This window comes from Chanos chanos, chromosome 5 (assembly GCF_902362185.1).
Source record: "Chanos chanos chromosome 5, fChaCha1.1, whole genome shotgun sequence".
Classification (NCBI taxonomy): Eukaryota; Metazoa; Chordata; class Actinopteri; order Gonorynchiformes; family Chanidae; genus Chanos; species Chanos chanos.
In genome coordinates this window covers 21572851-21599527 of record NC_044499.1, presented here as the reverse complement: position 1 = coordinate 21599527, position 26677 = coordinate 21572851, and the positions used below count along the sequence as shown (strand labels likewise).

General features: G+C 44.5%; 1 protein-coding gene across 1 annotated transcript in view; it reads left to right on the top strand.

The window, feature by feature from the left end:
• Positions 1 to 262: 262 nt before the first annotated feature.
• arhgap21b (Rho GTPase activating protein 21b) overlaps positions 263 to 26677 on the top strand; it is a 41205-nt gene continuing 14790 nt past the window's right edge. The window contains exons 1-8 of the mRNA XM_030774771.1: positions 263 to 337; positions 13081 to 13254; positions 13986 to 14007; positions 18251 to 18343; positions 18512 to 18590; positions 18695 to 18749; positions 23067 to 23090; positions 24486 to 26073. Of these exons, the coding sequence (XP_030630631.1) occupies positions 263 to 337; positions 13081 to 13254; positions 13986 to 14007; positions 18251 to 18343; positions 18512 to 18590; positions 18695 to 18749; positions 23067 to 23090; positions 24486 to 26073 (2110 nt within the window). The remainder of the gene's footprint in view (positions 338 to 13080; positions 13255 to 13985; positions 14008 to 18250; positions 18344 to 18511; positions 18591 to 18694; positions 18750 to 23066; positions 23091 to 24485; positions 26074 to 26677) is intronic.

Sequence of the window (26677 nt, the reverse complement as noted above, 5' to 3'; positions counted from 1 at the left end):
GTTTATATTTCTGTTTCATCTGTGAAAACAGGCACATTTTCTCTAAATTCCGAGTACAGTTGTGTGGAACATTGTAGATATTGAGTTGTTATTGGCAAATAACGCACATATCTTGTTCTTTTCAGATCCTTCTAAACAAAGACATGAAGAAGCATAACGGGGTGGACTGAAATAGATTTAATTTAACCGTTTGGGATTACTGTCGGATGTTGCTCTAAATGTGGACTACAACGGGTCGTCGTATTTTGTGTGAAGTGATATGATGGCAGCACATTGGAGGGGTCCAAATGAGGAGGATGAGGAGAGTAAACGATCCAGCAGGTCTCTGCTATGTGAGGTGAGACCCATTTGGTGTATTGCTTTGTGTACAGGGCTAAAGTTATGGTAAAGGCATATGGTTAAAACTGACTTGTTTGGAAGTTATGTAGTGGTTTATGATTATTTGGAAATACAAATGGTCACTGGCGTTTTCGTTAATGAGCCAAAATTTGCTTTTAATTTAACCGGGGAAAATGCTAATTCCGCTTCCTGGATGATGTTTTTTTGTTTGTTTGTTTGTTTTGAACCTCCCACATCTGTTCCGTCTCCAGTGGACAAGGTATACTGCAGAACGTGTCCGTTGGCTGTTGTACAAACCTGCAGGGGGACTTTTTACAAGTTATGTGATTTTTTTTTTTTTGTAGATAAGAAAAACATTATGCCATGAACAAAAATTCATACTGGGAGATTGGTGGACAGTGTATTATCTTGGTGGGAAATATTGAGATGTGATTAGGGTGCACTACTATTGTATTGTGTGTGGTCCCTGAGTCTTATCATTAGTTCTGCTCTCAAAACTTTGCTGTTGTTGTTTATTAGTAACATAGCTGTCGGTCCACAGATTGTAAAGGGGCTCAGAAAATTCATTTCTCTGTCTACTTTGCACCATTTTTATGTTGGCTTAAAACTGTGTTTGTTTTATTTGCTTGAGAGTTTTCTTACAGTTGCTATAGTGCAGAGTTTTTGCATTGAGTTGCCCAATTAGTTGTGCATGTGTATTTTGCATTACTATGAAGTTGCAGGTCAGCTCAGACCTTTTCAAATGCTTATCTTTCAGCAGTTTGAGTTATCATATCTTAATAGAGATCATCCGTAAAGCCTGGTTGGAGTGTCACTAAAGATGTGTAAACATGATGAAAGAGACACGGTTTATCTTCTGTCACACAGCGTTTATCCGCCGATTTGCTAGATGCCAAACTGTATGAGACGTGAGTTCGACTTACAGTAGCGTCTTGATGGTTGTTTGAATCGGTTGGAAAAGATTTACACGAGTTTATTTGGAGTGATCCCTGTTTTTTCCATGTCACAAGATCGAATTAAGACTCCGTAATGCTGTGGCTGCCATTTGTCCTGTCTGCTTGAAAAGGCACGAGGCCCCGTCGGTGCTGTAGGACAAGGAAGTAAATGGGATATAAATTACAGTTTGAATATGGAGCCTGAACTCTGTTGTCTGTCAAAAAAAAATGCTTTGGTCATGATGTCCATCACTGAAACATGCTCTGATGATTGACATTTCAGTTTAATCTTAGTATGGAAACAATCTAATGTTTGCCCTCAAATTGAGCCAGCGTGTTTCGTGAATAATTATTTCACTCAAATCTCTTGTTGTTTCAGAGCATATAACTTGTCTGCACACAGCAACATTGTTCTTAATCTCAGATTGGATAAATGTTCACATATTAGGGTTAGTTTGGTAAGTTCTTCAGGGTTTTCCCCCGAATTTGTAATGACTGTTCTTTAGCTTGCATCTCTTTGCTGAGCAGTACACAATACAGGCGCTGTGCCTCTCTCCGTTCCGTTTCCCCGATCTCGAGTTTATACATCGACTCTTTTGTTGAGGGGAACGTGGAGTACCGTCTGAACGTGTGTATGGTAAAAAGAAAATGAAATCCCTTGGATGTTCTGGTAGGAAATTCCCTGGCAGGCTCTCTTGCATTGTTGGCGCAGACCACTTGTAAATCTCTCGGCCCAGTGTGGGGGAGGCTTTGCTCCTATCAGTCAAAACGGCTGTGCGCTGGCGTTGTGTCCCAGCTCCAAGAAAGAAAAAATACACTTCCACTTCTTATCGGAGTTATAAACAGTGATCTGGAGTAGCCATCTCTGTATGTGTTGAGGTTTTTTTTTTTTTTCCCCCCCTTATGTGATGCTTCCTTTACTTGGGATGTGATGTTTGCACACTGTATTGATGGGTTTGGATGTCAATCAGCATTCTCTTTGATGTGGTTTGTGAGGGAATTGTGCACTGGTGTTTTAACTCTTATGGTCACCAAGCCCTAAGGAACATTCTGGGGTCACTTAGGTGAAGCCCTGTCCAAAACCCTCTCCTAGCACGTACACACAACTCACTCACACAACCTCATGGTTGAATTTACCTGAAGGCTTTGGCCTGTTTTCAATCAATACTTTGACACCAGCTCGGTTGGAACTGATCTCGGGTGGGTTTATTTGGTTATTTTTGATGATTAAAGATGCTGTTTTTTGTTTGCTTCCAGTAATGAGATGGGCAGGAATGATGTCAAAGTATAAATGATTGCTTTTTCAAGCAGGCCTAGATGTTGTCTGTCATTTCTCCTCTCTTGCTCAGTCAGTGCCTCTGTGGCCTTCCCACTCTCACTCTACTGCTTGCCTACTGTATGAATGTGGACCTTTGTACAAACCCCCTACCCACATTTATGATGGGTTGAAGGTCACTTATTTATAGGAGCAGCAGATTTCTGAACACACCACCCCAACCCCTTTAATCTAATATGCTGCACTGTCTCTGTTTTCCTTCCTGTGGTGAACAGATGAGGAAAACATGGTTTAGCCACACTAGTCAGCAGCTCCGTCTTCATTACAAAAGCTCCTAAAGACCAACGAGCAGAGACGGACAGAAAATGCTCGAGGCAGGAACGCCGACTGGATTTTTTTTTTTTTCATAAGTTTCAGCGAGGGAACAGATAGAAATGTGAAATCTGTAGGATCTCCTCTTCTCTGAAAGGCAACTGCCTTTTTTTTTTTTCTATCCTCCCCCTTGTGATTTGTCAATAGAGCATACATGTTAGATGGTTGACACAATCTTGGTACTTTTGGTTGCCCTGGAGGTATCAGTGCCTGTGCTATACATTTTTTTAACTTGTAGATAGTTATTTTGCTTATTTACCCAGGCATACATAAGCATGTTCCCTAAGTCATCACCCTGGCTGAAATGTGCATCATCTGACCAAGTGACTGTTAGAGCCATGTGGCTGATACATGTTCATTTGACCTGAACAGCAGGTGGTGGGCACTGTATCTTAGATTATTGGAGTGGAGAATGGATTCACTCTCTTTTGTGGGATTTTTGAGTCATGGTGTTGATAATTTAACCATTGGAAATCCCTGGTGTTTTGTACCGCTAGTCTTACTGGAAATGAGGCTTGTTGATTTTGGATCGGTGAATGGTTTCCCTCCTCCTCTTTAAGGAAGTTCAAAGTTTTGCCTTGTCCTGGCAAGATTGGGCACTGCTAAATCCGCATGGGGAACTGGCAAACCACGTTTAGTTGGTCTTCCAGATTGTAGGCCAAATCTTCCTTTGTTCCTCATAGGCCTACATCATAAGCTATTTTAAAAGTTTGGTGTGGTCTGTCTGGAACTGATGACATGGAATTTCTTTTTTGAGTTTCTTTTCTGTTTGTGAACCAACTCAGATATGTTGAAGCCCCATGAGTGAAAGCGTTTCTCATAGCCCATGTCCTAGAGCTCTGAGTTCCCAGCCACTTCTTGTTTGATTGGTTGACCACAGTGACGATGCTGTGTGCTTGACCAATGATGAAGCATCTGCGATGGCGGGCGGGAGGGGCATCAGGGTTTCTGGTTCTGCCTGGGACATCCTGGTACAGCTTAACTCCTGTCCTCACCTCCTTTTACATTTTAAGAAAGCACTAAAGAATCATCTTTAAACCCATTTACGCGCATATTTACTCCCAGAACCGTAACACAGCCTCTTTTAGCTGTTTTGTCAATATTTGCCTTCATGAGTCTTCCTCCTTTGGAAGTATGTTAGAGTATCATACATAACAATCCTTTTCCTAGAAGACAAATCCACACCTGACAGGTTGGCCTCAGTTTAGTATAAGCAAGCTTGGCTGGTGTATGAATGCTGGAATGTATTCTCTGACATCACTGCAGCCTGATCTGCAAACTCTCCTACACCTGGCCTGAGCAAGTCTCTCTAGCCACCACTTGTATGCATAGGTCCAGGGATATAGCCTGATATTTTGGACTTTAGGTCCTAATGATGACAGCTGAATTGACCATGGGATCAAAGAACAGTTGCCTCCCAGCGTGTCATCTTAGCTGACATCACCGTTGTTGCGGTTTGTGTAAGTGACTTTATGAACTGCTCCACATGGCTTAGCTAAATGCAGAATGACATGTACTGTTTTGTCTGCTCAGTCTGGCACCTTTGTGTGGCCCGTGCTGCAGCTGAGGGGAACGGTGGACCCGGACACTGCGGTTACTGTTCGATGCACGTGGTCTGATGATAAAGTTATGTCGTGCCAGCTTTAATTTAGCGCTCTCTCCCGCCGGATGCCTCGATTAGATTTAGACTTGGCTGAGCTGCAGGAATCAACAAAAGAGTTCATTTGTATACACTAGGCAATTTTCTCTTTTGTCTCTCTAATAAAGGCACTGCGAAGCAGTAATACAACAGCCTCAATGTTTATCTCAGTTTTTTTTATAAAGTCTTCAGTGTGAATCTATTCAGTATATATGTGTTGGGGAAAGAAATTGGGAAGGGTGGTGCAGGCAATGCTGTCACTAGCCACAAAGTGCTTCAGACTTGCTTTTTTCTGAGTGTGGGCTTAACATTCAAATGTAACAAGTTTTAGCCTGTTTACATTCATCATACAAATGGAGACTCTCTCCCCAGCTTACTTCACTTAACCAGCATTTCATTCTCTTTTGTTTTCATGCTCCAGATGACCGTGACAAGAAATACTGGATCATTTCTTATAAGTTTAATACAGCCGGAACAGACCTGGTTTTTCGGTAGTCGAACTTGAATGCTACTCTAATAAGCCACTTTTTTTTTTTTTATTCTGTTGCATCATCAGCATACTACTCACTGGATAAATGGCCACACACACACCTTCAAATCTGCCAGCAGATTTACCACACTTCCTGATCTGTCTTTGGTCAAGGGTTGGGCTCGATATAGTGAGCTCTCTGACTCCGATCCTCATGCCAAGCCAACGCCTGGCCCTTGTCTCTGGACCTTGATACCAAACCTAGTATGATTCACTCTCTGACTGGAGGGCAAATCCATTCTGCCACCCTTAAAGATTTTCTCATATTTGCACTTGGCAAACAGATAAGTGTAATTAAGACTGAATGAATATCACAGTCTGGAATTCTTTTCTGCACACATTCATTCCAGACCGTTGGCTTTTTATAGGCCTGTGTGAATTGCGAAGGAGCTTGTTAAACTGATCAAGAGGGTTAAAAAAGAGATAAAGGCTAATGAATCAAAGTGGAAAAACTACGAAGCCATTATCGCTCAATATAAACAGTTAGCACAACGCAGCACTTGACCTAACTCTAGTTGCAAAGAAAACAAACACCAAGCCCCTTTTCATATTGCCCTTTTTCGTGTCACTTTGGTTAAACACAGAGGACTATCTGAGTAATATAATAAAGCGTAGAATTCCAACACATTGTGTAGTTATCTGCTCATGGCTTGGTATGGCTCTGAGATAGGACCACAAAGTGAAGGCTGATTAGTTTTAATTCACAATAAATACTTCGAGGAAGTATTAATAAAAACAGATGACTGGTTCCTTTTTCCTGTTTTTTTTTTTTTTTTTATTGCTGGTTTCAAGCTCTCAGGTCCTGTTTTCAGTTACACTTGTTTTTTTGGGGGGGGGGGGGCACTTATGCAACTCTGTGAGAGGGAGCTGGTGGCAAGGAGTGTTGTTACGCAATGCTCAGACAGGGACGGTGTGAAGACCCCTTTAATCTCCATCAGACTCTTCAGAACTCTCTTCTCAGACCGCCTGGCCCCAGGCAACCGGGGGAGAGATGAGGGTTTTCAGCCACAGATATTGGTCCTTTTAAATGGTCGCAGTCCAGAGGAGATGTAAGTCAGACCACAAAGAAACGCTGCACGGTCCTGTGGCTTGGTGTGGCCTTCTGTCAGTGAGTCGACAGCGAGCTGCTCGTTCATCTGTGTGGTGACGGAAAACTTCTTCTTTAACGCACGTACAGATGGGGAGCATAACGCTGGAGTAATGAGAGATTCTCAGTTAGATGTGGTATGTGGTGCTGCTCTGGCCCAGAAGACTTGTGCAGAATGTGTCAGAGGGTTTCAGGGCTGGCTGGAAACCATTCGTAACGTACAATTCCATTTGCATAGTGTGTGAAATGAGATCACCCTCTCCGGAGACTTTTGTCATGAGTTTGTAGAAGAGAAAAAAAAAAGGGCTTGCTGAATTGTAGCAGGTCCTCTCTCTCGCTGTTAGATGGAACATATTCTGTTGTTCTTTCTCTAAATATGAGAAAGCAGAAACCATCTTGTTCTTTGCCAGGAATGAAGGTTTGCTCCAGGGAGAGACAGCTACTCTGATTCAGGGATTGTGAAAACCAGTCTGTGTGTAGCTGGGTTTTCCTACACCAATGCCATATTGATAACGCCCCTCTTCAGCTGGGAGCTGTTGTATTCTTAACAAGACCAGACCCATATCTGCTTTAATGGGTATTTTTCTGTGTTACTGCTCCAGGCCCCTGAGACACTTACTGTCAGTCCGGTTCTCATTTCCTAACCAGTAGCACATCACATGAGTTAACATGTGGAGCAAGTAAAGCACAAAGCATAGTTCCAACTTAGGCTCAGAACCACTACATTTTCATCGAAAATCTGTTTTATTCGGTTGTTAAAGCTACTACAGAAGTCTTTGCCAGCTCTGGGGCTTGGCAGCATTGTGGTGAAATTCAAATGACTTTTTTGGCCCAGTTTAAGGCTTAATAGGGCCAAAGTCGAAATGTTTGATCCCGTGATCAGTGAAATCGTGACGACACGGTGTAAACACAGATAAGGATATCAAAGATGTATCTCCATGGTGATATGCCAAACATGTTTGAGATGTTATCAAAGAGCAGCAATGCCAAATCTAGTGATGAATTGGCCACATTACCCATGGAGTATGATTGGCCGATAAATTTCCTTATTCATCCACATAGATGCAATGATTGGTCAGTTTCACTTGTGGGCAGAGGTTAGCATTCTCATCATGGCTATCTTTATTTAGTGTTGTTAGGCAGAACCCTTCAAATCTTAGTTCATGATCATTGGTCTTATTCCTGAATAACCAAATGACTTCACTAACAGTTCTGCTGCCTGATTGGCTGAAAGGATGCTAACCACTGATGGAACTAAAAGAATGGTGTGTGAACAACTTTGGTGACAAACCAGGCTCTTGCTCTGGATGGCAACAGTGTCTCCTGTCAAAATGTTGTCTGTGTTTGAGTTGAGTGCTATCACCAGGGCCCTGAAGTGATTTCAGGGAGTTAGACTGAGCCACTGAATAGATCAGGATACATTTGCATGATATTCAAGCTTTGCAAATGAGTGGTTGGCAAGCTCTCTCTTATACTGATTGTGACAGCCAACAGGACTTCTGCACTGCATTTCTCATACAAAGTAATAGAGATTGAAATGGAGTTTGAAGGTGTAGGGAGCGTTTGTGTAATTGTGTAATCATAGTATTTCACATTCAGTAACTTCATCATTAATCTTTTTTTTTTTTTTACTGTTGCTACTCCCAATAGCAAAAGTATGAATGTGTTGGCATAACAATGGGCCGATCTTGGTTTCAGGACTTGTAACAAAGACCTAGGAAACCATATGAACCCTGAGGACCTAGTGGTATTTTGGCAGGAAATTTGTCTCTCTTCCCCTGTGCTGATGTCAGTGAGGGCACGGGTTTGTGTTTGTATTTGTGTGTGTGTGTGTGTGTGTGTGTGAGCCCATGGGAGAGCACGTCGGCTTTGCATGAATGACTTGACCGAGTTTGCTTTACAAACAGAGGCTGAAGCGGGGGAGTTCAGGTCGAGGGCTGAGCTTTGAGTACACGAGAGTTTGCACCCACACCAAAGTCACCTAATTCTTTCTCACCTGCCGTTTGCTTTATCTCTAAATCCTGCTTGGTCGTATTGTGTACATTTCTCACATGTTTGACTTTTGGAAAGGTGCTCCTTTGCCCTCGGTACCTAGTTCCTAGTTCACTGAAGACAGAGCGGAGACGTGTGACCTCAGCGTTCAGCTAGGCTTTGTTCAGTGGAATCTCTTTCCTACGCCATTAAAGCTCAAAGAAAATGATTGTTTTCAGGCCAAACGTGGATGGTCCTGCATTGTATACACGCACATGTGTGTATGTGCGTGTTGTAAGCGTTCTACATAGGGCCGTATCATTCAGCGCACTTGAGGAAAGTTTTTTTTCAACTTATAGAAGCATGTTCAAAACACATGCCAGCAGAAGGCCACGGTTTGTGGGCAGCCACACCCCTTTTACCACTCCGGTTCCCCCAAAACCGTCTACCAATATCCTGTTCTTTAATACTGACTGAAGTGGTTATGTACTGGAAGAATTAGATGGGTGGTCTTTAAAAAAAAGTCTAAGATGTGGAACCTTTTCATTGAGGTCAGTGTGTGTAACCAACAGAGCAGGAATAATTAGAGATAAGAGCTGTCCAGCACTCACAGACACAGCGTTTGCTGAATGTGAACGTTTTATGAGCACAAGCTTGGTGGTAGGACGCGGAGAAATTGAGAGGCGGAGTCAGAAATCCCAAGATACTGTTCAGCACCTCAACCCAAGGCTACATGTTTTAGGTTAGCATTAAACATGTAATCTAATGCAGGCATGCGCGCACACACACACACACACACATTGGCAGCATTGTTTACCTTGCCAGAAATAGGTATTAGCCACATTACATACCATCTCAGACGATCTTATGCTAGTCTATAAGCTTATGCTAGTCTATAAGTTATGCAAGGTTGGCTTTTTTCTTTCTTTTTTTTTCTAACTTCAGAGAGTCACATACAATGAGTTAAAGCCTCTGTATCCAGTCACCACAGCCATATTAAGTCTGTGGTTTTTTTGTCTTTTTTAATGGGGCTGATAAGAGCAGACAGGATTTACTGTCCTGTCGATAAGCGTCCTGCTGGCCGAGCCCAGCAGTGATTGCGTATAGTACTCCTTTGAATAGAGATTTTTGTTGGCTGCGTGAGTTTATTTGGTTACTGGCTGTTTGTTTTTCATGTGTCATCCCTGAGGTACTTAGAGAAGGAGAGATTGTTAAGTGCTCTTGTAGCTCATGGTAGTGAACTGAACTGAACGGGTCAGGTTTGCTCGTTGCGTAACATGGGTTTGGCTATTTAATGTGATTTAAAAAAAAAAAAATCCTCATCTCTCTGAAATGTGTCCTGTGAATGGGGTGTGTATGTGTGAGGGGGGAAAAAAAACTGTTGGGAACGAAACCCCAAGGCTAAATGTGGAATTGCACAGCCTTAAATGTCACCGGTCCCCCACCCCTCCCATCTCATGTGTGTATCCACTCAGTGTGAAACACACACACACACACACACACACACACAGAGCGGGGCAGGACGTGAGGACTTTGGGGGCAGGAAGGCATAAGGCAGGATTCTGTTGGCTTGGTCTGTCACCACACTGTAAAGTGCCTTAGTGCCAGTGACAAACCTGCATGGCATGCATGTGTTTAGGATGCCACAGCCCTGCCCTCTGTGCCTCACACGTAACAACCACCTCACTGACTCTCTGCTGGGCACCTCTGAGTCATTCGAGAAGTCTGCTCTTATACTCTGTCATAGAACGGACTGTGAGTGTGCTTTTCCCTTTGCTTTGGCGTGTGTGTGTGTGTGTGATTGTGTGCTCATATATAGTTACAGTTATATACACAGTGAAATCGTAGGTGTGTAGACATGAGCATGTGAATTTCATTTGCTCTGGTGTTGTCCAGCGCGTTGGGCACAGTTACAGGATTGAGGGGAATGACGCATCATTGTTATCAGGGCGTTATGACCTCACAGACTGAAAAGAGCAGATTTCCAAGCATGTCTGAGACCATGGGATTCATAATTTTGGGTTTATTTTTAGCCTGATCATAAAATCATTGCCTGGCTGAAGGTTGAGGGGTTACTGTGGACGTCAGTTGAAGCCAGAGTAGACGGATGAGAATTTCCCATATATGGCTTGTCTGCGGTGAGCTAAGAAGTGGCCACACGTCTTGACTCTGTCATGCATGACACATAAGGATCTACTTTACATATGTTTGTTCCAGGTGATTTATTTTTTTCTTTTCAGGAGATTCATACTGGTACTGTTTTCTCTTGTGATTCAGTGCTATGCGTAGGCTTGCAGATAACGTCCAAGACTGTCATTTTTATCATATCTCATCCTGCAGAACATGAACCCAATTAGACTTAAAAAAATAGAGTAGAAAAACTACAACCTTCATCTTATTTCATCATTAGGAATGTCAGAATGCCCTTAGGAAGTAGTCACAGCTGGGATAGATGAAAACCAGTTTGACAAGTTCCCACTGGCTCTCAGGTGTCATCTGCTCTCACTCTGTTTCACACTCAGCTCTGTTCAAAGACTGCCAAACACACGTGCGCGCGCACACACACACACACACACACACACACACACACACTCATGCACATACAAATCTGTTTCCATCTCAAGAAATCTACCCATGCAAAATCTTTCAAAATTCCTTTAGCGCCATGTGGATGAATTCATGTTTGAGTTGTTAATGTGGGTTACGGGCTTGGAATCACACACCTGTTTCATGTGGAGGAAGGTGTGATCTCCAGCACATTGGCCCTGACATGGAACGGAGACCGAGTCGTGTTTTTTTTTTTTTTTTTTTACATTTTGTTTTTCCTGCCTCTGTCTGTTCCATGATTAGATTATCATAACGCGATAGCCAGCTGGGCAGGCTTCCCTTCCCCTGTAGATTTCTTACTGGAGGAAATTTGAAACCCATTCTTACTGAGGTTTAGTTTCTTAGCACAGTCAAGATGTTTTTTTTCTTTCTTTTTTTTTTTTCTTTTTTTAACTTTGGGTGAGTTATTGACACAACCCCTGAAGCTTAGGCATCCATCAAGCGGATGGATGTCAGTTTACTCTAAAGATGTTTACTCTTTGCTAATATTTGCCAGAGTAACTGCAGGCTCTCATTTCAGTCAGAGCGTTATTGCCGGCCGTACTGACCACACAGCTGCTGCTAAAAGAGACTTGCCTTTGCCCTCTCTGATATCTCTGAACCCACAACACTTATACCGTTATACCATTACTCTCCTTAGGTAGTGACCCAGACCCAGTTTGTTTTCAGCCAGTCAGGGTTGGCAACATTGTTACATTATCAAACTTGATGTGTTTATGTGTAAATAGAAGCCGAATTGTTGCTGTGCACCTGAAGGAACAAATGAAATTTAGCGGCACTTGTCATTGGTTATGCCAGTTCTTGTTGATGATAAAGTTTCCTTCAGTTTACAAAAATGAGTTTAGATTAGAGCGGTGTTCTTGAGAGCACTTGGACTGAAGTTGCTGTACAGCTGTGGATCTTTGGGTCAGTCAGTAAAAGCCCTTTCACACATGCAGCTTTGTCTGTCTGTAAATGTTCGGCAGTTTTCCAAAATGTGAGCCAAAGCCGAAATCCTGGAAAATTTGAACTGACTGTTTTCCGGGACCTGATCCAGTAACTTTTCAGGAAAAGTTCTGGATAAACTCAAGTATGAACAAAGCCATAACATTTCTGAATAACATTTCTTAATGTCACAAACACGTCTTTGTGAACCCAGTATCACATGTAGCATCAGTTGTCTACAAAACATGTTGTAAATAATATAGTCACCGAATTGGCACTTGATGGGATCTACTCACTTGCTGTTTTATTCAAAACAAAGCATCTCCCGCCGCATACGCTAAGGCCACATCCTGATATAGGCTAAGGGTTTGGACTTTTCAGGGAATGAGGTGCAAGTGTGAATGATGATACCCACCAGCGCTGCCAGAAAAGTGAATCTGGCATCCTTGCAGGTCTTCCATGCAAAAAGGGGTTAAGAGGGATTTTTTTCCCCTTTTTGGGCAGAGGTTTGGTGTGAAAGCCGTGGGTGAGCCAGGGGAGGATGACGTTTGGACAGTGGGCTTGAGTTCTCACAGCTTTGCCAGAGTGGGGATTTGCGGTTTGGCAGTTGAGGCGATGTCGTGAGTTGTGTGTAGGTGTGAGGTTATAAATACTGTGTAAACAGAGCAGTGTGTGCCTGGAGCACAGACCCTACCCTGGAAAGCATGGGGCCTGCATGGAGGATGGAGACCCGTCCTGCTGAGTGCCCAGCTGAATGAGTTTGGACTCCTCCTGTGGAGATCTCCTGTTAAATATAGATAACTTCAGACAGTAGTATCTTAGCCTGCCTAAGACTGCATAGTAATTCATCTTCATGTAACTTAAAGTTTAGGTTACATTACAGTTCATCACAAGAGCTCTGAAGAACTGGCAGTATTAAGGGACTAATTGACAGTATTGATGAGCCAGTGTTTTTGTATTGATGACAGTATTGATGAGCCAGTGTTCAAAGATCAGATGAAATCTGACAGCCCTAATGGTGATATGATGAACTTCGTTTCGCTTTTTATTTCAAGACAGTTTTTTTTTAAAACAAAACAAAACAAAATCTAATCAGCCAGGCACACTAAGGCAATTTCAGAGACAATGTTTATTGGCATGTCTTATAGTTATTAATGTTAAGCTTTAGTGTGTATGTATTATTCCTCTTTCTGGTGTCAACATATGTCCTCCCTGGATAATAACCCTCTGAAGGGACTCCTGCTTCATGGGAACTTTGACTCAGCACATTATTACTCATTTAAATATTTCTGACTTAAAACATTTCTCCCCTACAGCTAAAAGCACTCTTCTCTGTCCATAGACATTATTGTTGCTCTGTTAACCGTTTTGTCTTGTTCATGCTTTCTCTGTTTTGTTCAGGATCTACCTGAGCAGGAGGAGTGTCCGGGCGTCCCGTTCCCGTTGGAGGACGAGCCCTTCTCGTGGCCGGGACCCAAAACCCTGCGCCTGCGTCGCACGTCGCACGGTTTCGGCTTCACCCTGCGTCACTTCATCGTCTACCCGCCCGAGTCCGCCATGCATTCCACCTTCAAGGTCAGCAAAGGGCAAAATGGTTTCAGGCCAAATCCATGTTAGCTTTTCCATCACTCCCACACTGCCTCTGAGTAGCTTGAGTGCCCCCATTTTACAACCTGCGCTCTGTGGATGCCCTTCTGCCTAAGATCAAGTTCAGTGGTTTAGACTCTGGCTGTAGAGCAGGGTGATATCATGTCTTTATTTTATTTTAGTATTTTTTTTTCCTTTTTCTTTTTTTCTGCCGTGGGTATTTCCATGGGGAAATTTGTAGGCCGAGAAATAGCAATGAGTAATCCAGACACATCACAGCTTTTGTTGTTTTTTTTTTTTTTTTTTTTATGGAATTACAGCAGCCGCCTTTTCCCCGGGTTTTCTGTAACTGTGCTCAAAAACACCATTGTCCAAAAGGCCCGTTTTCCTGTTTTAAGGTTTCCTTAACGGGACGCTTAAAGAAGCGCCACGGCGACACAGAGGAGAGCTGTGCTACGCTGTGCTGATGTTGCAGTGTATGATTTTCTGTCATTGTTTACAAAACCCTCTCCTCCGCTCTTACAGTAAAACTGGAGATTTTCTCCATTGTACGTATGTATGTACAAAGGCCAGAATAGGTGTTATGAGTTTGCTGAGTTTCATCCAGGTGTGAAGAGACTATATAAAAGGACTCATTCAGTTTATGTGTTGTGTGTGCTAGACTCCATTTCTCCAACATCCTGACATAATCCTTTTTTTTCTTCTTCTGCTTTCTCTAGGAAGAAGATCGTGTCCTCAGAGGTAAGTGTAATGACTTTTGGCACTAAGTGCCATTCACAGTAAACAAAAGCACATAAACCCATAGCAGGCGAGAAGAGCTGTCGTGTGTGTCTGTTGATTTTAGAGATCTTAGTGTTGTTTACTGGCAGTGAGTGGAGAAGGAGGGTTAGAGACAGTGTTTCTGCCCGTACTGAAGCTGCTGCTGCAGGGTTTCCCACTGGTCTTTATGACAAGGCCTTATTCAGCTCTCATTCCTTATGCTTCTCGTGACATGACTTGAGTTTAACGGCCTACGGCAGACAGAAATAACTATGCCAGATTTTTTTTTTTTCTCCCTTTCTCTGCTTGACTTTTCTACCTCCCGTGCTGAACTACTGACCCGATGCAATTTTGAGGCTGCTTGATTTTCAAAAGCCTTTTCCCGCAGCTGCTTGTCTCTGCTGTGCTGGCTTGTGTCGCTGTTTTATTTTGCCCACATTGTTTTCTGTCACACCCCGAACAGGTAGAAATGTTGGAGAATGCTCTTGCTTCGGTTTCAGTTTCACATTTTGTTTTCCCGTGGGAGGTTGTTCCACCACTGTTGCGTTTGAGCGGCTGGCCTTTGTGTGGTAGGTGAGGCAGTGACGTGTTGTCGTGGAGTGTCTCCGTTCTTCGCTTGTCTGCTGCTTTACATCTTTTGCCTGAGCTTTGTCCATCATAGAAGGCAACCGACCGATTCCCCTTGACCGCAGAGTCAAGCAAAAACACCACACAATACAGTGTAGCACTGACTTCTGTGTTACTTTAGCACAGTCGCTCTTGACTTTGTCTTTGTGTTTGTTTTATTTGTTCTTTAAGTTTTTTTTTGGAGAATCAATAGGAGCATGCCAGCATGTGTAATACCTTAAGAGGTATGATCTATCGAGTTTTGAAATTTTTTTCCAATTTTGAAGAACTAATGCATGCATCCAGTTGCAGAATCAATAGCAAGTCATTTTTTTGGTTAAATTATTGAACTTTTACCAGACCATACCACTTCACCAGTTGCATTTCTGATCAGTCTCCAGATGGTCAGGATTGAAAAGTCAGTAGGTAATATTTTTGCCAGCATTAGTGTTGTCAGTTCGTTTTTGAAAATATGAAAAAAAAAGCAGTAACACGCAAACAGTGGAGACACTCCATTGTTCCGTCGCTGTTCCTATAGCAACAGAATGAGAGCAGTCCATTTTGGCAGCATCGCGTGTGCTTTTGGGCCAAGGTTCCCATGAGTGTCACCAGACTGTGTGATGAAATCATTTTTAAATATTTCTCTCCCGGCGTCCATTAAAGATTCAGATGTGCAAAAATAGCACCGAGTATATAATTAACCTGTTGTTGATGTTTTTCTTTTTAATGTAAGATAATGGTGTCTTTAATCTGTCATATTTTTTGAAATGTGGTTAGGCCTTTCAGATAATGATGGTATGGTCAGGCAAAACGCAGTGACTACCGGGACTGATCCATTCATGATAAAGAACCCAGCTAGTTGCACTGATGTCTGTCTCTCTGCCTTATTCAATGATACGGTTATGCAGGAGAATGAACATCACAGGAGAAGTTTCTACACAACTGTAGAATGTCTGCTTTTGCCACAGCTGGAAAGCTGGAAAAGTTTGCTTGCTCGCTCTCTCTCTCTCTCTCTCTCTCTCTCTCTCTCTCTCTCTCTGTGTGTGTGTTGTGAGGCTCTGCTGTGTGTGCATTGTCTGTGGCTTTATGAAGTATGCTGACTCTACTGGAATCTGGGGTCAGGGACTGAATGAGGGGGCACCCTGGCTTCTGCACTGGCCTGCAAAATACTCCAAGTGCTCCATCCGTGCAGCTTCAGCAGAGTGAGACTGTAATCTCTTACTCATGATATAGCTCTCAAAACGACACACGCCACTCAGAAACAAACCCGTTCAACATTTGAATTGCCCTCATTGTTCATTTGATGGCACAGTAAACCAGTATGTTTTTTTTCTCAGGGTAAATAGTTTTCTTTTCTCTGCCTGACTATGTTCACTCATGTCTTACTAGTGACCCCTAGTGACGAGATATGATTTGAGACCAGGTTGCTACAGAGGCCTTTTGCTTAACTGGGAACTTTGACCAAAACGGCTCCAACTTCATTCAATCACAAGACAGATCTATACACATCTGAACAGAAATGTGAAATGCCTCTCGCCTCCCTGCTGTCAGTTCGGTTTCAAAGGCTCTTGTTCTCTCAGGTAACATCATGGACAATGAAGTGCAGGTTAGCTGTAGTCTATTGGAGGTTGTACTGTATGATGTCCATAATTTCTCCTGTACGAGGCTCTGGAGGTTTGCCCCCCCATCGTGTGAACTTTATATCACTGTGCAAATAGGTTCAGAGACTGACAGATTTTTATGGATCATTCATACCCATAATCTAAAGTCGATGATGAAATTCTTCGCGAACAGGTTTTAATCTAGGCGTGCGCTCGGACCCTGACACAGGTTTAGACTAAACAAGCAAAGAAGCTCATGAGGTGATTGGCTTTCTAAGCCAAGGAGTCACGGTCTGTTTCTTTCTCTCTTTTTTTTCCCGATAGCTAGTTTTGGCTTAGTCCCCTTGCCAGTGCAGAGCATCAGTACTGAGTCAGGCATGTGTGAGTTCATTTCTCTTGGGTCAGTTCTTGGCCAGCTCAGATATGAACTGGTTTGTTCTCCGACTCCTAATTTTATCCTTTTTGGTGCCACAGACAAAAACTAAATTGACTTGGTCTCGGAAACTGCATTGCAATTTAACTCACCACTAGAGGGCCCATTGAGCAACTTTGAGAGGAGCTTGTGCTGTGTTGCATAACAGTGTCTGATGGTTTATATACATGAAGGCATTCATATTATAAATAAACAGGAGTACACTTAATCCCATAACACAGTAAACGGCTTTACGGCTTTGACCACTTCACCATTTGTTTGGATCCTACCCGTGTGCTTCGACTTCACTCAGCACTTTTCATTTCCACCACTGAACGTACCAGTGGTGGATTAGACTCCTACACACGCTCAGGCGACGTAAAATGCTGTAGTTTAGTCTCACTGTAGTCTCCTGAGTGACGGGCGTTCAGTGCATGCACACAGTGGCTACGCAGTCACTGTTCTGGAGAAGCCTCTCTGATATTATACCATGTTGTCTCCTCCTGCCATTGGCCCATTGGTCTTTGAGCGTTTCTTAGAGGTTAGGAATCAGTGTTAGTGACAGGGTTTTTGAGAGCTTTTTTTTCTCTCTCTCTCTCTTTGTGTTGTCTGTTTCTGACTCTTTCTCGACTTCCCTACTTCTCATTTACCCCCCCTCACCTTCTCTCCTTCATGTGTTGCTGTGTAGCGTCCACGCAGCTGCTAGGAGACAGGAGCAGAATGAGCAAACAGGTCCCCTCACTGCCAAGATCTCATTCAAGACCTCCCAATGGAAAAAAAAGAAGTGGAAAAAAAAAAGACAAACTCACACTTTGAACGTGTTTCCAGACCCTCTTAATTATCCTGGACATAGCCCATGTTTTATTCTCACACTGTCAGGCATTCAACAAACCATACTATTCTCTCTCTCTTTCTTTCTTTTTTTTTTTTTTTATAGCTTCAGTTTGCACACTTTCCCTTCTTGTGACTTAGTTTTCCCCTCTACTTCTCCCTAGGGCCAATATCAGTCTGAGAACAATTTGAGAGACTGTCTGGTAGACCTAAATGGGCTTGTTTGTTTCCACGCTGCCTCGGATTCTGGGCACGTTTTCAGAGACCTGAAGCAGGAGATTTTTAAAGTGAGGGTTGTATAGAGAGGTCACGGCCATGAGGTGCTGGGTTGAGGGGATGGGGGATTGTTGGTTGGGGGGGGGATTAGGTTGAAAGATGTAATGAGGTCAGTGAAGGTCACAGTTTAAGTAGCTGTGAGGAGAACTCAGATGACCCGGCTGGAGCAGACAAACCTGTCTCTGTGTGCTAAGGAGGGTTCCTAACAGTTGAGCAGGTCTCTGTTCAGTCTGCTGCATTAGCAGAGAATTTTCATAGAAATGAAGGGAATTTAGCGCCATGCTGTCAGCATGTGTGTGTTTTTTTTTTTTTTTGTTTTTTTTTTTAACCTTAAAACAGGGTGTTATTCCATCTGTAGTGTGTTTGAAGAGCTTATTTATAAGGATTAACTCATGGTGATTTGATCCTGTGACCACTCAGTTACTCACCAGCTGTGGGTGTCGTGATCACGACTGCTCTTGACACTGCCGCTTTTTTTCGTTGTTGTTGTCGTTTCCAGGGCGACCGCGGAACAGGCTGGAGCCAATGGACACGATCTTTGTCAAGCAGGTGAAGGAAGGAGGACCTGCCCATAACGCTGGCCTTTGTACAGGTACACTGACAGTTTTCCCTCTCTCTCATCTGTCAGCACTAAATGTAGTGATTGTGTTCAGTTCCAGGAAACCTTTTGTATATGTAACTGTTTTTCCTCTTTTCCCACTTGTTCTGTGTGACATCCGTCTGTAACTGTGAAAAACGATGTGACTCTGTCTGTGCGTAGGAGACCGTATAGTGAAGGTGAATGGAGAGAGCATCATTGGGAAGACCTACTCTCAGGTCATCGGGCTGATTCAGAACAGGTGAGAGCACACTCTCTCTATGCATTTTAACCTCGCGGTAATGAATGAACCAATGGAATAAACCTGGAACCGACCACTCATGTACTCTGTCTTCTCTCTTTCAGTGATACCTTTCTGGAACTCTGTGTCATGCCAAAGGATGAAGACATTCTGCAGCTGGTAAGCATTCAGCTGTACGCTGTCCCATGTCATCTCACTTAAACATGCACATATCCCCTCCATAAGAGAACAGTATGACGGACATAGTATTTCACCACTGCCTCCTCCGGATGCATCTTCATGGCATAAAAAAGCATGACATCTGACTCTCCTTGTGGTTGTGTCTGTATGGTCTTTTTTTTTTTAATCACTCTGTTCCCAGTGTTCAAACCGCCCCCCACCCCCCCCCCCCCCCCCCCCCCCCCCTCCCCTAGTCTAACTTCACACTCAGTTGTGTAACTTTGGGGGGTTTTTTGGGCGTCACATCGTTCTGCTCTCCTCACTGATGCTGGAACTTAAGTGACCTGATTGAGAGGAAGAGGGTGGAGAGCTTGTTTTCTCCCCTCCCTCCCTCTCGATGCTCTCTCTATTTGGGGCTGCTAACCAGGCCACTGTTGGAGATCTGCTGCTGCTGCTCGGTCACAGCTGCCCTCAAAACGAGAGCTGGAGCTCAGTCAGAACATCGGCCTCTTTCTCTCCTCCAACAGTCTTTTTTTTTTTTGTTTTTTTTTTACTTTCATATCTCACATCTGTTATGCTCGAGGGCTGCTTCACCAAAAAGACTTTCACTGTCCCTCCATGTAACGCCAATTATTTATATCACACTCCTTCCACATTCACGATATCCTTCGGTTATATAAACATAGTAGCAGGGGTTGGTGTGTCGAATTTGGGGAATCTGGCTCTGGGATGTGTTTTAAGTGATTTTATGAAAACCGTCTAAAACGGAAGGACAGTTCCATTTCACAATGAAAGGATTGGACAAAGACATTCTAGCATGGTCCCATAATCCCAGTGGTTATTGTAGTAACAGTTTATATCTGAATCCACATTATCTTAGAAAGAAAATAGGATTCATTTACCCAGGTAAGGGTTACACTGTGTATACCACTTGAGGAGAAGCATGAGAGGGTGAAGGAGGAGTTGTAGAGAAAGTGTTGGGCCTTGAAAACGTCTAGAATGAGGTTTAAGTGTGATGGGGCTTATTCCATCAGTGCAGGGCTGTGTTTTCAGAGAGAAGCTGCTCTGATGGGAGAGGAATGCCAGCTGGGTCCTACCACATGACTTACCGCCAAGCTTCACAACCTGGGTCTCCAGTTGGTTTCCCAAACACACATGCGCATACACATACGCACACACACACACACACACACACACACACACACACACACAGGACACACACATAAAGACTCAGCTTTGCCCAACCCATCTTTGGATGATGTGTCTGTCAGTTCAGTATCCACATGTCTGCCTCCTTTATTGACTATTAAGCTATGGTTATCTGGTGCTAACTTGACCCTGCCAGGTCAGTAGGATGAGACCTTCCAAAGTGGTTCTGGATCCTGTTGTAAAACCTGTAAACTGCCTGTGTGCTCTAACACAGATTCCCTCTCTTGTGGGTGGAAGGATTCTTAACCATGAGAGGAAGAGCTGTCTGTCATCATGGGTGTAAAAAGCTGTCTTGTGAAGCGTGTGCCTGAAGAAGTGCACCAGTAGTTTTCGGTTCAGCCATGTCCCTCCGAATCTCTTCTGAGTGAGAATGTAGGACGCCCCCAGCCAAAGAGAGAAGAGCGCACTGTTCTAATTAAGACAGCCTGTCTTCATTAACATAGGCCAAACCCACTCACATTGGCCTTTAGTTGGACCACACACTGTCCCCATTAGTTCAGTACGTCCCCAGCAGGACACGTTAGCTTAGCACAGACTGTCCCCTTTAACACATGCGTGTCCCCTACAACATGGGCCGGAAAGCATGGTCACCTTCATAAGGACAGTTTGACTCTGCTTTGCCAAGCTGGGAGGGTTTACACTTTGACTCGCCTGTTCTGACATCGTAGGACCATACACAATGATCACGTTTTTACACAGGCCACCGCTCTCCTGTTGTGTGCTGTGTATGTAGCATTACCTTTTTTGTTCCTCTCAGGATGGGGTAGGACTGCTCATAGCTTTCACTTACAAGCCCTGCAAATGTCCCACTACCTTTATAATGTCCCTCACTCATGTTTGGCATACATTTTTTAAGCTTGCCATTTGTTATCATAAGATCATTTAAAGCAGGTTCAAGGCTTTCATTTGAAATATACAACGCAGCAGGGATGTCTAATCAGTTCAGTAATGGATAGTTTAACATATACAGTATATATATGTGTGAGTGTGTGCGTGTGCTAAATCCTGTCACAAAGACCAGTGCAGTATCTGTGACATTTTACAAATGACTAAGATACACTGTGTCTCAGTTAGCTGGATAACCTCGGTAACTGTGCGGTCAGTGTTCAGGACTGTCCAGCAGAAGAATGAGACAGCCATGACTTTAGCGTCATGGAAACTTTAACTATTCAACCATTGAGTGTAGTCCCCTCCCTTCCTAGCTTACCAAGCCACTCAACTCCTGTCTTTATAGCAGTCACAGGGACAGAGTGAATGTCTGGGCCAGAGTGTTCCACTGATCAGACAGACAAGCACCAGAGATGCCAAGTCCTCCATGTCTGTGGGCAAACAGCACGGAGGTTGATCCATATTGATGGAGGCTCTTTTTGTCCAGTTTGGATATTCTGGCCCTCAAAGGCTGCAAGACAATTATATAAATGGGGAGAATTTTCTGAATTTTCAGCTTTCTGAATTTTTTTAATTCCCTAATTCATTTTTTGGCATGCATAAATCATGTTAGCGCTGAGTGCGTAGCTGCTATGGGGCTAACACAATCAAAATTTTATCCGATTTTAATCTGATCAGATTAAAGATTGATACTGATGGGATTTGATGATCTAAGTTTCAAGATTGATCCAGTGTCATTGGTGGTATTAATACATCCATAATCAGTGTGTCATTTTTAAAATTTGTTAACGAAAGAAACGTGCTAACGAGATGTGAATGGTTATAAAATGCACTGACACAGTGCCACATTGCTTGGCCCTCCCACAGAAGTCCATATATGGTAAACTGTTTCCTACCCATCCTCGTGGGTTGCAGAATTACTGCTTGTTGACAGAGCTAGAGGGACAGTGTTTCCCAAGTAATTTCTCTCAATTAAATTCATATGCACTCTCAGTTCATTTAGAGTTTATTACTCTTTCTTACCTTTTTTTTTTTTTTTTTGGAAGTGTAACCTGTGCATTGATAAACTTTTTCCTCCTCTCTGTCCACCACCCTGTTGTAAACATTCGTCCACTCAACACTCACCCACCTGATCTCTTTCCCTCTCTCTCTCTCTCTCCATCTCTCTCTCTCCCTCTCTCTCCCCTTTTCTGCTCTCTGCCATCTCTCTAGCTGTGTTACCTCATATCTGTTGCTGTGGTGGCTATGACTCTGTGTGTGTTTCTGTGTGTTTGCCTGGGTCTGTGTGTATCTGTATGTGTGTGTGTTTGAAGAGAGGATGAATGTGGCGTAACAAGGCAATGATGTGGCTTTGCCAGAAGGGACTGTCAGCTGGGCGGGAGGATTAAAACGTCTGAGTAACATTAGAGAATGGAGGAGGGAGGGAAACACACACATATACAGAAATGTGTACACACACACACACACACTCACACACCGCGAGAGGCTTAGGTTGTGACTGTGTGAAAGCAGCAGTGGGGGAAAAAGGGAGGGAGTAATGGGGCAGATCATTGAAATCAGTTGGGTGTTGTGATGTTACGGACAGGTTGGTTGGTGTGTAAGCGTGACTGAAGAAGGACGGAGAGAGCGATCAGAGGAGAGGAAGGGAAACGGGAGGGGTGAGCTGTACCATCTGAGCTGAATGTATAATCAAACAGCCGCTTGCTTCCATCATGTGAACACTTGCAGTTCTCCAGAGAGAGAGAGTGAGGGAGCGCGTGATAGAGGGAAACAGGGTGGAGGGAGGGAGAGTGTGTGAACGTGTGTGCGCGGGATAATCTGGCTGCAGACGGCGAAAGAGAGAGAGAGACAGCGACAGAGAGAGAGAGAGAGAGAGAGAGAGAGAGGGAGAGATGAAGAATGCGCGCAGCTCCTGGAGGCTGGTCGCAGCCACCTCTGGCCCCACCTCGACAGGGAGCGACGAGGACAAGCAGGTGGCATCGCTAACGTGACAATCCTCCTGCTGCTCTCCTTCAACTTCCCACGCTCCCTCCCTGCATTGACAGCTACCCGTGTATTTTTAGCGTGTTGTGCCAAAAGCATCAGCTTGAGAAGATAACCTGGACTCAGACTCGTTGCGTTTGCTTCTGCTGTCTTTGATGTGTGTGTGTGTGTCTGTTTTCTGCCTTACTTCCCTCTTTTCTCACGCTACTCTGCTTCACTGCGATGTAATGGCTGCAGTTCTCACCGAAGATCGCTAGTCTGGTAAGCAGATGAAGATGAACGTTATATGTATCAGTGTTGTCATCCTTTCACTCATAGTTGTCATAACGTGTCAGTTTGTTCTCTGGCAATGGCAATGGTTTTCGTGTCACTGAGCGTTTTCCACAGCCTGTCATTTCGTTTATTTATTTATTTCGAACTATATTTAGCATGTAGCATTGTAGCACTTTAAGTAGGAGTGATACCTGTTTGATTTGGTTACAACAGACAAGCTAAAAAAAAAAAAAACAGCAGAATGCCTCGCCCCTTTCCTTTTCTCTCTCTTCTTTCATCTTCAAATCCCTCAGTTTCTCTTCCCTGATGAAGAACTTTGACCCTAGGTAACTTGCTTAATGCCATGTGTGACATCTGACAAAGGGAGGGGCAAAGTAGCCTGGTAGTGATAACAGCCCTTGGTGTAGGGATACGTAAGGAATGCAACCTGACACTACAGGTGTACTGGGTGAAAGTCCACTCAGCTTGACATACTGCATGTAGCTGTAACAAAGTGGAATAAACCGGACTCTTAAGCACAGGATGGACAGTACATAAGCCGGGTGTTTTTTGTTTTGTTGTGTTTTTTTAAACCGTTTTGCGTCTTTACTGTGATAATGGGACTGTAGCATTAGTCGGCAGTGCTGCTTAGGCTTGTTTTGGTGTAAAATGATTACCGAAGTGAGATTTAGTTCTGTGGCGACCAGGGGCAACCGTTCACCTGTGGTCTCAGTGTGCCTGCGGTCTCGTGCGATCACAGGAACAAAACAGGTGTCTGTCCTGCCTTTCAGTTTGTTCTGTTTTATGTTTGTGTGGGTTTTTGCGAGGGGGGGGGCATGTCTCTTCTCCTTTTCTCGTGGTTTAATCTATTGCTTTTCCTTGAACGAAGGTTGATCACCTGACCTATGAATGGATTTAAAGGGAAGTGACGACCTGTTTGCTTACAGCAGAGAGCAAATGGCCTATGCTTGGATTTCTACAATTGTACGGTCTATTTCTCTAGAGTTCAGGAAATTTTCTTGATTTTTTTTTTTTTTTTTTTTTTTTTAAACATGTCAAACCAATCATTTGTTCAGGCTCTTCATGTATGTAAAGACCATGTCTGTCAATGTTTGTATTTCTCAGTTTTCATTGTGGATTTCCTTCATTGTCAAGCATCATGTTCTCTTATGTGCTGAATGCTTTATCACAGTGCAGTAACAATGAACATAGCGTGTTTCAACTTGATGCAGAGGAGCACTGCTTTCACTCCTGACCTGTTACACACCCACACACAAGCTGCAGCTCAAACCTCCCACACACCACACACTTGATATAAGCCATCTTGGTGGTTTTCATTAGCGTCAGTTTAGTGTACGCTCTTTGACTTGAGTCTGTTTTTTTTTCTTTCTTTCTCTAATACAGGCCTATTCCCAAGATGCCTATCTCAAAGGTCATGACCCGTACAGTGGAAATGCTTGTCACATCCCAGAGCCTCCCCCAATATGTTACCCTCGAGTAGACTGTAGACCCCCAGGGATGGCCCAGGCCACGGAGACATCATCCCATGGGGGGCTCCCTTCTGACCTTGGATACCGTGTGGAGATCCCTGTTCCTCCCTCTCCTCCTCCGCCCCAGATCCCAAAGACGCAGACCGCTGTGTACGTGTGCAACGAAAGCGTGAGGACGGTGGTGGTACCACCCGACGTCCACATGGGCCGAATGGGTCCTGCTCACGGTAGAGACTACAGCCAAATGGGCCAAGAGCCAATGCTTGTCAGAGCCAGGCCCGGCACCGTGTCCGGTCTGTCTGGAGGAAGGCCACTTTACCCCCATCCCCGCAAAGCTGATATGTTCCCTACAGGTTACCAAGGAGATCCTTACGCCATGCAAACCTCCCACTACGCGCCCTCTGCCAACCCCCCGGCTAACCTTCAGAATATCGACTGGCGGACTTACCAGACGTACGGGGAATACATTGACAACAAGGGCCTCCACGCTTACGGCCGGTCTATCCGAGAGCGCCTGGACAGCCTACGAGCCACCCCCCAACCTGCTCATAGTGCCCCTCACTGTCCTCCGCACGGAGGCTGGGGGAATAAGCTCCACCGCAGGAGCACGTCCCATGACCGGGCCTACAACAGGCCCCATGTACACCAGCCACGCAGTGCCTCTCAGGACAGAATGAGTGGCATGGAAAGGCAGGTATACGCCCGGGACTGGCCTCCACGTAGCGTGTCCTCAGAGGGCCTCATGCGGAAACCCCGTTCCCACTCCTCCGATTACTTGGAGCACAGTGACCTGGTTCCTGTCATGCAGTGGCCCATGGACAGACGAGGCTACGGCAGGATGGAGCAAGGAGGTCGTCCCAGCAGGCAGTCCCTCCCTTCGCGAGCGTCTCTCCATCATCCCCCTGCGGGATACGTCAACAGTGTTCGCAGCAGAGCCGTTGCTCATCAGCTCAGTTCCAGGACAGACGTCTTGCCCAGCGCTGTTCCCTCCGAGAGACCCTCACGCATGGGCAAGGAGCACCCCTCTAAAGACCAAAGACCAGTTCCCGCGGCCAACCACGTTCCCCACCCAACACAGCAGAACCTGCCGCCTAGGACTCGGACAGAGACCATTCCTATTCCAGAGGCTGCTAAAGAGGCAGGGGTTGGCTTGAGATCAGCTTCCTGCTCTGCCCCTAGCCCTCAGGACAAACAGGATGGGACCACTGCCCAGCGGCCGTATACTCGGGATCCTAAGGGACCACCGGTGAACGGGCGTAGCCCTATCGAAGGTGTCGTGTTGAGGGAGAAACCTCCTTCTGGGAAGGCCGCTCCTCTCCGGCACCACTCATACATCCTCGCTGTGAATGACGCTGACGGGGCGGAGCCAGCAGGGGGCGGTGTTTGCTGGCTGCCCAATGACGCGCGACGGGACATGCACATGAGACGACTGGGCGAGCAGCATGACTCCTCCTTCTGCTCCAGCAACCTGGATGAATCGCTCGACTCCATCCCCTTCATCGGTAAGTGCGGTCTGCGCGTCTCCATGGCAACGGTGCCCGGCAGCAAGCTCGAGCCAGTTGTAGAGAACTGTTGTGAGAGCTGCTGCGATGATTCGAACATTTTCAGGAGAAATGATTAGGTGGCATGATTAGATGAAAGTTACTTTTATATATATGTATGGTTTTTTGGTAGTTTATCCGCTTAATTAGCATCATACATTGACAGCTGGATCATAAGAAATCAGTATTAGATTAGCATACCATTCATTATCCTCATTATATCCTCTTTGACCCACCACTATCTTAATACAATATGATTAACAATATGAATTGAGGTCAGTTGTACATAATTTACTAAGTAACCTGTGTATAGGATGGGCTACACTGTAAATAATTCATTGTCACTGGCTATTAGTAGGGAATGTATATGCCTGTGCCTGGGCAGCTGGAGTGTGTCAGTGCGTTGATCTGCCTCTGGCTCCAGTGTTAGTGACTTGGTGTGACTCGCCTGTGTGCGTATGAGTCATAACAGTCTTGTTCAGTGAGTAGGTGGACTCTCTCTTTGTATTCCGAGAGTGCCTGTAGGTTTTTTTTTTTACCTTTTATTGATTTACCTTTTTTTTAT